Source organism: Labeo rohita, chromosome 24 (assembly GCF_022985175.1).
Source record: "Labeo rohita strain BAU-BD-2019 chromosome 24, IGBB_LRoh.1.0, whole genome shotgun sequence".
Taxonomy (NCBI): Eukaryota; Metazoa; Chordata; class Actinopteri; order Cypriniformes; family Cyprinidae; genus Labeo; species Labeo rohita.
In genome coordinates this window covers 154956-167426 of record NC_066892.1, presented here as the reverse complement: position 1 = coordinate 167426, position 12471 = coordinate 154956, and the positions used below count along the sequence as shown (strand labels likewise).

Sequence of the window (12471 nt, the reverse complement as noted above, 5' to 3'; positions counted from 1 at the left end):
GCTGCTGCTGCTGCTGAAACACACACACACACAAAGACACACGGGCGCCTTAAAGACACACTCACACACAAAACACGCACACACACCCCCTTCTGCTGCCTCACCTGTGTGTGTGTGTGTGTGTGTGTTATATGACTCCAAACAATCACTGTAAAGACCCGAAAGAGAAACTTTCCCACAGAGCAACGACAACAAAAAAAAAAACACTGTAAAAATAAAATACACTACAGGTCAATGTTTTCAAAATGTTTTAATGTTTTTGAAGAAAGTCTCTTCTGCTCATCAAGGATGCATTTATTTGATCAAAATACAGTAAAAATGTGAAATATTATTGAGATATCTGTTTTCTGTGTGAGTACTGGTTGAACTAATTTATTTCTGATCAAAGCTGAATTTTCAGCATCATTACTTCAGTTTTGAGTGTCACATGATCCTTCAGAAATTCTGATTTGCTGATTATTATCAATGTTGAAAACAACTGTGCTGCACAATATTATTGTGGAAACTGTCATACATTTTATTTTTCAGGAGTCACAGATGAATAGAAAGTTCAAAAGAACTTTTGGAACATTGTATCATTTAATCTTTTAATAAACATTGTTTCATTTACTTGTGTATTTGTGTTTTTGATCATATAAATGTAGCCTTGGCGAGCAAAAGAAACTTAAGCTTAATTGTTTATTTATGTATTTATATATGTATTTATGTACCTCTGTGTGTGTGTGTGTATTAATGTATGTATGTATATTGTTGTTTACCCTTACTCTATTAGTTTTGAGAAGTCTGAGATAAGACTGAACAAAGACATGAGACTTTCTGATGAAGACACTTTCATTTATTGAAAAAGGTTTGGTTCGGATGATCAGAGATCTGTGAGTGTCACATACAGTCGATTCATTTCCATCTCAACACAACATCAACATTTCACGAGGAACTGAGAGAATCACTGAAACGCACGGATGGCCTTCAGGAAGTTGGTTTTGGGCAGATTTTCCTCCTGAGCCGCCGTGGGACAGAAGAACGGAGGAATGAAGTCTTGAGGATTCTGGACACCCAGCAGATGATTGTAGAAGCTGTGAGATCAAAGAAAGACACCAGAGAGACGTTAATGAATCACGAATAATCAAATATGATCTGTAATAGTCCGGTGTGTGAGGAGACGCTGGACCTCATGGTGATCCATCCGCTCTGAGGAGTGAAGACGGACGCGCTGACCGGCACACACGTGAACTCCGCGAAGGTCAACATGTACTGAGCTGAAGAACGAACGCACAGAGATTCAGTGATTCACACAGTACAGATTCACAGCGCAACTGATGAAATAAACAGGACGATTCAATTTTTTTGTATCAAATCAAAATTGTAAGATATAAACTTGGAATTGCAAGGAAAGTCAGAAATCAAGTTTATATCTCATCACTGTGTTCATGTCATTGGTTTGACTCTGAAAATCACTGTGTGATACCGCGGTGTTACTCTCACCCTGAATCTCAGGAATCTCTCCGACCCAAGAGTTGGTCAGCAGACCCAGGCCGGGAACGGACGTGGTTCCCAGAATCACCTGACCCATGAAGACGGCGTCGGCCGGGACCCGCGTGGGGTGGAACGACGACTCCAGAACCTTCTTCTGACAGGACAGTTGCGAGTAATCGATCTCATACATCACACCCTGTCAGGAGACGTGAACAAATGAAATCAGTCTAACATGAGGAGAATCAGGCAGAAAGAAGAACGAGTTCCCTCAACACTACGGACAGATGTTCTTACAGTAACACTGATGATCACATGGAATCTTAACATTCACAAAAAAAAAAAAAAAAAAAAAAAAAAAACTTGTTTCAAAAAATCACAAATACATTTTCATATTTTTCTTAGCTGGGAAGAACCTTTACTATCCATGGAATCTTAGCTTTGGACAAAAGGTTCTTTAAATGACTAAAATGTTCTTCGCACTAAGAAAATGATGTTTTTTTTAAGGAGCTGATCACTGAAATGTTCTTTTGTGAAACAAACAAACAAACAAAAAACCCTTCAGAAAGCCTTATTTTTAAGAGTGTAGTTGCTGAACAAAACCCATCTGTGGAAACTTGTTTCCTTGCATTGGACAAAAAATATACCATCTCACAATTCTGACTTTTTACCTCACAAAAGAAGAATGGCGTGTGTGTCTGTACGGACCTGTTTGAAGAGCAGCAGCAGATCCACACTGATGGACTCGTTGAAGATGGTCATGTAGTTTCTGAAGCGGATCTGCTGAGCGTGAGCGTCGTATGAGTACGTGGCCGCTGACGTGATGATTCCATTCGCCGCCGTCTGACGAACACATTCATATAAAGATCAGTTCATCAATATCCACACACAGCACATGTGATTCCATCCACTGCCATCTGATATCAAACACATTCATATAATAATCAGTCAATCAACAAATCATCAATCCACACACAGCTGACACTCACCATAGACAAACTGCCCACATACAGAGCAGGAGCCTCTGCAAAACAAACCAGAAGAGTTTAACGAATGAATGAAGGAAGGAATGAATGAGTAAAATAATGAATGACTGAATCACCGCAGGGTCGAGGCTGTGCGCTGATGCTGCAGCTCAATCCGCTGATGAAGATGAGAATGAAGCTCCTCATGATGAAGGTGAGTGTCGATCTGCTGCTGCTGCTCTTATATACCTGAGACTCCGTCATTCCTTCAGAAAACACACCCTCACACACACACACACACACACACACACACGTGTCAGACGTGAGGTGAGGCCTGAAACACATCAATATCAATCAGTCATTTCAGATTTATGACTTTGATTCTCATGAGGAAAAAACTAAATATGAGGGAATCATTAATAGCATTAACAGTATGTTCTGCAGTTGTAAGTGTAGAAAACAAGATTTTACACAGACATCATTTGTGAATATTATATTTCTGTATAAAGTGAACAGCTGAACAATTCACTGACTACATAAGACATGTACATGTATGAAAATATACTCATACATACATATTTATAATGTCTTTTAAACATTCCACAGTTTGTGATTTTGTTCTGCGACTGTTTTGTAAATATGTGACGTTTCAGGGTCTTAATAAGTCTATAGCTATAACCAGGTGAAAAAATGGCAGTAAAACACACCATTTCAGTACACTTAGTAGACTTCCATAAAGTACTTAATGTGCTCTTTTCTCACACACTAATTTAGTGACCACTTGTAGTATAATTAAAACATCTTTCATACACTTTTAAATATACTCATCATACATAGAAAATATACCTATTAACTAAAACATATAAAATATATAATGAATATGTATAAAATGTATTTATAATGTTTTATAGATTAAATAGGTTATTTTAAATGTATTACAATTATGTTAACATTCACTTTATATGATATACTTAACTACATGTTTATAGTGTCTTTAAATAGTACAAGTCAAGTAATCCACATTAAAAAATACAACACTTCTAGTAAATAGAACTAAGTGATAGTATAAATAAAAATCCACTGAAACGTATTAATAATATCAATTTAATTTAAGCTTAGGCTAACTATATAAAAGTGTACTAACACAACTCATTTTTAAATCATTCAAAACACATTTTACGAAAAATACACTAGTAAAAATTCTCTGTATAGTTTTGTGGTTTCAATCCAGTAAAATCAGTTTAAACATGAGTGTTATTGACTATACTTTTGCATTTGAACTGAAGTACTGAAGTCGACATATACTTTATTTAGTGTGTTTATAGTGTAGAATTTCTACAATTGTATTTAGTACATTAAATAAGAATGTACTACAAATGTACTTGCTTGTACTGAAGTATTTTTAGTGCAGTATAATCAATCATCATCATCATCATCAGATGAAGATCCATCATGATGATGAAAGAATGGAAAGAGTGTGTGGTTGTTTTTTCCATCTCTGGAAACTCAGAGCAAAGTTTATCAGCTCAGACTGTAAACACAGAGACGACAAGAGTTTATGTATTTATATATTTATTATCAGCAGATGTCACATCACGTCTGATCTTGATTAATTCAACCCAACAAACGTCTTGCTCAACACATCTGATGGATTATTAAACGCCGTAAGAATATTAAATATTGCTGCTACTATTTAAAGGACCTCAGTATAACAGCAACAATATAATGCTATAATATTCAAAATATAATAACATTTACATGACAAAAATAACTGTTTAATTGGTGGAAACATTTTTCTTGTCAAAACCTTTTCTTTTTAGTTCTGCTGATTGACTGATGGCATCGTTGCATTTTGATAATGATGGAAAACTCAGGGTTTCACAATGGAACGACAGGCGCCTTAATCACATTTTCCATATGATAAATGAGCTGTTCCAGTCAAGATACGAGGAATATTGTTGCATAATGAATGGATGCAAAGATGCAGGAAGGTAAAGTTCACGTGTTCAGATTAGATAAAACACGTCACGCGTAATGCTGAAGCGTTTCCATCACTAATGAAGATTTATCGATTACACGTGAATTGAGGACGTGTGAGACACGATGATGTTCTTGATGGGACGAGAAATCTGATCAGGCTCCTGCATGTTCTCAAGGTCATTTTAAGGCTTTTTAAGAACAAGTCAAAAATCAAAATGAGTTGATTATTAAATCAAAAACAAACATCGGACCTTTTCAAAATATAAACGAGTTAATATTTCTGAGCCCAATGACAGATATTTTTGTAGAGTTTAATAACTCAATTTCGTTCAGTTTCTCATTTAACAAGACTTGAGTAAGGAATGAACACATTCTTAATCCAAAAAAAAACAAACAAACATTATAGTTAAACCATGGAAACCACAAAATAATCATGGTTTTGCTATTTATAGTAAAACTGTGGTTATACAAAAAAACCCTTTTGATTATAACACTTTTACTGTAGTAAAACAGCGGTTAATTTTCCTCAGGGATTTGTATTTGTGTACATTTTCTTTCTTTTGTTTATACGACTGTAGTGAATTAATGGCGTGATCTTTTCTACTCTTTAATAAAAAAAAACATAAAAAAAAACATACGAAAAAACTGATTCGCAGATCCGCCCTGAAATTCCGATCTGAATGAATCGCGATTTGATTTGATTTGATTTGATTTGATTTGATTTATTCGCTTCAAAACACTGAATTATTTTGCGACGCGATGATTAAAACAAGCTGTTTCAAAAACCTCCGTCATGTTTACACGACACTGTCACTAACCACTGCCTTAACTCGCTAGTTTGATGACATTCACTGAAATAAGTTAACAAAGTATGTTTTTTTACAAATGAAATATCCATATTTCCAACACAAATCTGCTCCATATTGAGGTGTGGTAACCGGTTTACTGTTAACTAGTGAAACACTCCATTAATATGACGAGCTGCAGCTCAAAATACATGTTAGATGGAAACATTGTGCATTATGATGGAGTTTGTAGCTTAATTCACTAGATTTGAAATAGTTTGAGCTGCAGTTCAATCGCCTCCTGGTTACCAGGAAAAAAAAAGTGTTGTGAATGTAGGATTTTTTTCTTGTCATTACATTGTTAAGAGCACAAGAAAAAAAACTGAAAAATCATTTTTTTGAAAAATATTGTATTCATGTTATGCTATGTCCTCTGTAGAGGACACCAGGACTTTAAAAAGTCAAGTTTTTTTTGAGTAGACATGAAAGGCAAAATGGGATTTTTGTTTTAATCTCAAATTTGAAATTTTTTTTTTATTCCAAACTTTTTATAAACATGATTCTGTTGCTATGTAACTATGTTACAAAAGATATAACAGAATGATTTGATATAACATTTTTCTTTATCCAAAATGTGTGTAAAATGGCCATAAACAGGATTATAAACAATGTATCTATAAACTGTATCTAATTTGCATATTAATGTGTTTTTGGGGCAACATATAATGAAAAAAATAAGTGTAATAATGGGAGCAATAACTGGCAAGACTTTCATAATACCATATAATATTTCATAGCAACACTGAAATAGAAATTCTTTCCTCGTTCACTGTGTCTCCCAAAAAGTCCTGGTGTCCTCTACACTGGACATTTGTGAAACTGATGTCCTGTTTCATAACAGAAAGGCATATTTTAATATGAAAGCCCATAACATTTTCCTGAGATGTTTTATGATGATTTATGACAACTTAAAAATTAGTCCAATTTAAATGATTAACACAAAATATGATCATATTTCCATACATTTGATCACTAAATTAATATCAGTCATTTTTAAGACCAAGGAGACGGAGTGGTCATGCTGAAACTTACAATCATTTGGTATCTCTGAAAAGCCCTGAATGTGCCCTGTACAGGACATCCAGACCTAAAACTGAGACACGTGAGGACTCACTGAAAACTAATGTCCGCTACAGAGGATGAAATACCTTTGCCGGCAGTCAGGAGGACAGGAAATCAGCTGAAATCATCCAGTCATCTCACACCATTCAAGTCAATCCGACATTTATCAGTATATATTTACCAATAAATATCTGAAAGTGATCAGGAGGACTGTAATGTTTAAAGCAGCGCTGAAAAGGGCCGGAGCTACATAAACTCAACATCAGACGGGCTGCAGCGTTCATTTTACCTCAAAACATACATGCTTATTGAACAAATTAAACACCTATTTCATTAATACATTGTCTTTCAACTCAAACACTTTTCAAGCACCTCTTCAGTAATATTGATATTTTCAAGGGCCTTACATTTAAAAAAGTCAAATTGAAGCACTTAAAGCACTTTGTAAGAAACCCGAGTAAATGTATCTGGATGTTTAGATATTTATACTGGAAAACAAGACACAAATACTGGAGAAGACACTGATTTTTAATGCCACAACTTCATGAAGTTAAGACTTTCTGCTCTTATTTAACAGCTTTTTAAGGCCTTAATTTATGGCAGGGCGAATTCTGAAAACTTTAAAATCCAAGAAACACTGCTGGTGAAACACAATCCCTCACATTCTAGAACTGAAGATACATGACAAAATATAAACAGATCATTTGTTCATTTCAGTTTTTTATTTTTCCAAGTACATTTGGATCTGTACATCAGCTCTCACTCAAGGCAGGTTTCTGTACAATACCGTCACTTTATTAGATTGATCAAAAAAACAAAAAAAACAACAAAAACAAACCAAAAAAAAGAGAAAAAGACAGACAACAACAGTCTTCCTCCATCTGGAGAAGGAACAAACCGTCAGAAGGAAGTGGCGAGTCCTCGAGTCACGTGACCAGAGACTTCAGCTCGCGTTCAGACGCGTGAAAGCCGCCGACACATGAATCGTGAAGAAAACCAGAGAAATGAAATCAGGCACCTTCTGCAAGCAAACGAGGCGTTTAAAATCAGTCATTATCAATTCATCGACCGAACGGGAAAACGGCAGCGGCTCTCGACGTCGAGCGGCAGAAACACCTGATGAAGAGCGAAGGGACGAGGCCCAGAAAAATCCCATCAGCCCTCGCAGAAGACAGACGTGAAGATGATCAAAGTAACGACGAGAAGAATCCAGACGCTCGTAATTAAAAAATAAAACAAACCTACAGAAGCTTGAGCGGCCGAACTCCTCGCACACTTTCACTTTAAAAAAACGGCCTGTGTGTGTGTGAGAATACAGGTGTGTATGTGTGAGTGTGAGTGTGTATACAGGTGTGTATGTGTGAGTGTGTATCAGTCTCTGTTGGCGTCCAGTGATGGACAGACTCGCCGTCTCACTGTAAACACAGATGATGATGTTGAAGATGACGATGACACCTCTCACTCGTCTGATCCGGCCGAGCGTTTCTGAGTCCTCTTGCGTGGAGATCGTCTGGGAGACGCTTTATCTGTGAGAAACACACCAACGTCAGTCACACGATCAGACGCGAGTCACGTGATGAAGATCAGAGGACAGAAAGATCAGACTGAAATCAACGCTCACCTCGCCGACTCGCCACTGAACACACGAGAGGAAGAGGAGGAAATAAAGAGAAAGAGCAGCGTGAGTGAGGCAAGAGAACAAACACCGTGAGACAGGAAGATCAGACCAGACCAGACCAGACCAGACCAGACCAGAAGAACAAACACACAGATGATCTTCACATCAGAGTCTCAAACCCTTTGATCTGCTGAACACCTGAACTCAGGTATTTACTTCGTTTTCAATAAATGTAATCAACACTCACATGTGCTCGTTATCTGACGTTTGTCAACGGTCACGTGACACGCAGATAAAGTCAGCAAATATTTCAGCTTTTTAAAATTGTTTTATTTTGATTGTTCACCCATAAATAAATTCTGTCATCATTTACTCACCCTCCTGTCTGTTCCAAGACAACGGAAGATATTTTCAAGTCTCCAGTGACTTTTCACATTATTTTTAAATCAATGGCTACCGGCAACTGTTTGCTTAACTACATTACACTACAAGACGCCTTCAGCTGAAGAAAGAAACTCATACAGGTTTGGAATGAAATGAGGGAGTGTAAGTGATGACAGAACGTTCATTCCATTTTTAAAATAAATGTATCATTTATAGGGTCTGCATCACTTTGCCAAAGAAAAACAAAATCATAATATTTCATTAAAATAAATGAAGGATTTATTCGCAAAAACAGAAATTTTTAATTTTTAAAAATCATGTTTTTAATATATTACCATGTTTTTATTGTGTTAGTTAGCTATATATTTTAATTATTTGTGACCCTGGACCACAAAACCAGTCATAAGGGTCAATTTTTCAAAATTGAGATTTATACATCAACTTAGAAAGCTAATTTGTTCAGCTCTATTAATGTATGTTATCTAAATATTGAGAAAATTACCTTTAAAGTTGTCCGAATGAAGTTCTTAGCAATGCATATTACTAATCAAAAATTAAGTTTTGATATATTTACAGTAGGAAATTTACAAAATATCTTCATGGAACATGATCTTTACTTAATATCCTAATGATTTTTGGCATAAAATTGTCAAATATAATTATATTTTTAATTCATTATGTTTTATTATTATGTCTGTTATTATTAGAAATACTGTAATTGTCTCACAGCACAACAGACTAAGTTCTTAAATCAAAATGTAATTAATCAAACCTTTCAATTTATAATTGTTATTTGAAAAGCCATTCCAGGTTTATTTGACTGTGCAGACCCATTTGTTTAATTATTTTAATGCAATTGTGTAATTTTTTGTGTGTCTAAAGCCAACTGTGGTTGGCTGAAACTCACTGATCTGGTTGAGTGTTTCCTGTGGGATCCAGCTCATGTCCACATCATTGTGACTGGAGGTTCCCATCTCAACTTTAGCTGCTGGTCGTCTCCTCTGCACCACAAACAAACACACACACACACACACACACACACATCAGTCACTGAAGCACAGATTCTGATCATGGAAAGTCAGTCAGCTGATGAAGATCTGAACGTCTCACCTTGCGTGACTCGAGCAGCTGATGAAGGCCGACCACCAGCAACAGGCCGAGACCCGACAGGAAAACGTACATGAAGATCCTGCAAACAGACACACAGTCAGTCACATGATCAGAGCGCCACCTGCTGCTCAAACTCTCGATCGCAGCCTTACGTTTCTCCATCCAGACCATCCTCTCTCTCCGTGATGGTGACTGTTTGGTTGAAGACGGCGTCCTGGAACACGTTACCCTGAAACAGCAGAGAGGAAGCAGACGTGAGCGAGAGGAACGAGTCCAGAGATCACCTGCGGGAACGCAGACGGAGACTCACGCTGCTGTCCTTGTAGTTGAGGTTGATGACGAGGCCGAAGGGTCGTCCGCCCATGGGTTCGGCCGGGATGAACGAGTACTCGAACGTGGCCTGGCGCTGAGGAGGAACCACCGTCCCCAGCTGCAGCGCCGTGAAGTTCTGGATGTAGAACTGGAAGTCCTGCGGGTAGCGGAACGAGGCGTCCAGAGACTCCACGATGAAGTTCTCCGAGCCTTTGTTGGTGAATCCCAACAGGAACTTCACGATGTTGTTGGCGGGAAAATCTGCCATTCAGGAGGAGAACGAATAAATGAAATGACAGACGAGAAACAACCATCAGTCTGTGTGTGAATCTGAGGATCTGAATCATACGTCATCTCAATACATCAAACGATAACACATGAAAGTGACTGACCTGTAAACCTGACATATGAAAAAGTGTCAAAAAAAAAAGAAGAGTTTATTGAACCTTCAGACAAAAATATATTAAGATTTTTTTTTTGTATCATAACTGATCCACCAGGCTTTTATGGCTCATGTAGTTTAATACAGTGAGAAATCTGGAGCTCAGTTTTATTCAGAGACTCAAACAAAAGCTATCAAGAAAAGCCAAGCTGCTTCAGTCCAGTAAGTGTTAAACTAGAAATACGACCAAAGTTACTAAAGTTATAAAAATCAGTCAGGATTTGACAGCAAAAAAACACGTCAAGCACCAGCTGTTTGTACAAGTACACTAAAAAGTACACTGGAAAAAAAACCCTCTAAACTATCAATCAGACAACAGAAGGCATCGAGTAGATTGTGTGCGAAACAGGTTTGATCATTTAAAGGCCTTAGAAATTCAAATATGGTACAAATAAACTTGTTTAAGAATTACGAATGAGAATCACGAACAAAATGTGTGTCAACTCTATAAAATCACAGTCATCTGTCACGGCGAACGCGAGCCGCTCGTGTCGGTGTCAGATCGACTCGTTCACCTTCTCCTTTGACGAAGAGGATGGTGGTGTCAGCGTTGGGTGAAGCCTTCATCTCCCCCACTAGAGCTTCTTCTTCCTCCTCTTCTTTTTCTTCCGTCTGACAGAAGAAACAAAAACATAAGCGTCTTCACTAACGGCTTAGAGTGTCAGATGACAAGAGTTTAACTTTAGTTAGTTCTCTTACTAGTTCAGTGTTGTCATCGTCCTCCACCTCAGCTTCATCATCCTCATCCTCCGGCATCGCATCATCAGCGGCATCTTCATCCACAGCCTCCTCTTCCTCAGTAGCGTCCTGAGCAGAAACCACCGTGCCTGAAACACACATTTTAACACTTTTTATCCACATTAAAAAACAATTTTGTTTTTACAGAGACATAAATATAATAGATGCAATTAAATACACTTAGAAAATCATACAGTACATCTGCACACACATGTCTGGTTTATTATCTTTGTGGGGACTCTCCATAGGTGCAATGGTTTGTATACTGTCCACACTGTATTTTCTATCCCCTTACCCTAACCCTACCCCTAAACCTAAACCTTACAGAAACCTTTCTGCATTTTTACTTTCTCAAAAAATCTCATTCTGTATGATTTATAAGCTTTGTACCCATGGGGACCTCAAGCCAGTCCCCACAATGTCAAAATTTTCAGGTTTTACTATCCTTGTGGGGACATTTGGTCCCCACAATGTAGCAAAAACAAGTACACACACACATCTGGAGATCATTACGGGCTCTAACATGAAATTTACTCATGTGCAGAACATCATACATCATGTATGTTCATGTGATTAAACGCACATACAGAGAGTTTACATGAAGTGTGACAGTAATAAACACTTCTGTAGTACTTACACTGCACGGTATGACACGTAATCAATACTACAGTCATAGCAAGACACTTTCTGCTCTTTAATGTCCTTTGTAGCGCCTTATAACCGTAGTTAGTGTGAAAGCTGGAGTTTGTTTGTGTCGAGCGGTGAAGTGATTTAGCGACAGTTTGAATGAACGTGAGCGGCGCTGAAGGACACGTCACACACACACAACCACTCACAACCACTACACACGACAACTAATCAGCACAAACGCCACACTACGAACCTCTAGCGCGGATTATCGACGAGTTACAGCGGCCTGGTCGCCTTATTATCGATTATTACTGCATATGAAGAGAGTTTGTGAGCGCGCGGCCTGATCGAACACAGTCAAACTCACCCTTCAGCAGCAGCGTCGCGGGAAACGCCAGTAAGAGCAGCAGCAACAGCTTCTGCAGCAGCTTCATGATTCCAACGATGAGGAGCAAACGACCAAATACTGAGATTAAATGAGAATAAACGAGAGAGAAACGCGTCTGACGCGCTCAACGAACCCACACTGACGAACCACAGCACTACGCCTGCGCCTCATCCGGGACCCCGCCGACGTCACACGCACAGAGACACGTGTCGCCATAAAAATCAAATAAGCGCGAAGATGGCGCTGGCGATGGGCGGGGCTTTCGAATGTCTTAAAATATTAAATATTATATTTGGGCACTTCTGTGAGTATTTCCAGGGGAGTGAGTTGTAAATATCATTAGTCGGGTAAAAAAATATTTTTCGTAGCGCCACGCAGATGGCAAACTGACGGCAGCGTCACGTGATACCTGTTACTTTTCTCATCGCTCTGTTTAGCGATTGCTGAAAGCGGACTTTTTAAAACCATTTTAACAGACTGCTGGAGTGGATGCATCGGATTTGTATATCACGCATTAACCATTAGAA

At 38.0% G+C, this 12471-nt stretch overlaps 2 protein-coding genes across 3 annotated transcripts; both read right to left on the bottom strand.

The window, feature by feature from the left end:
- Positions 1 to 819: 819 nt before the first annotated feature.
- LOC127155963 (ependymin) lies at positions 820 to 2648 on the bottom strand. The gene is made up of 6 exons (XM_051098591.1): positions 2573 to 2648; positions 2460 to 2494; positions 2179 to 2313; positions 1483 to 1669; positions 1169 to 1256; positions 820 to 1073 (listed from the first exon to the last, which is right to left on the bottom strand). The coding sequence occupies exons 1-6, from the start codon at positions 2640 to 2642 to the stop codon at positions 944 to 946; spliced, it is 645 nt and encodes a 214-aa protein (XP_050954548.1). The 5' UTR covers positions 2643 to 2648; the 3' UTR covers positions 820 to 943.
- A 4184-nt stretch (positions 2649 to 6832) lies between these two features.
- ssr1 (signal sequence receptor, alpha) lies at positions 6833 to 12130 on the bottom strand. 2 transcript variants are annotated; one of them, XM_051098634.1, is made up of 9 exons: positions 11924 to 12130; positions 10888 to 11015; positions 10704 to 10800; positions 9745 to 10007; positions 9587 to 9663; positions 9435 to 9513; positions 9232 to 9325; positions 7944 to 7958; positions 6833 to 7848 (listed from the first exon to the last, which is right to left on the bottom strand). In XM_051098634.1, exons 1-9 carry the CDS (start codon positions 11988 to 11990, stop codon positions 7781 to 7783), a joined length of 888 nt encoding a protein of 295 aa, XP_050954591.1. In that variant the 5' UTR covers positions 11991 to 12130; the 3' UTR covers positions 6833 to 7780. The 2 variants fall into 2 exon arrangements, with proteins under 2 accessions (XP_050954591.1, XP_050954593.1); XM_051098636.1 differs by lacking the exon at positions 7944 to 7958.
- Positions 12131 to 12471: the final 341 nt, after the last annotated feature.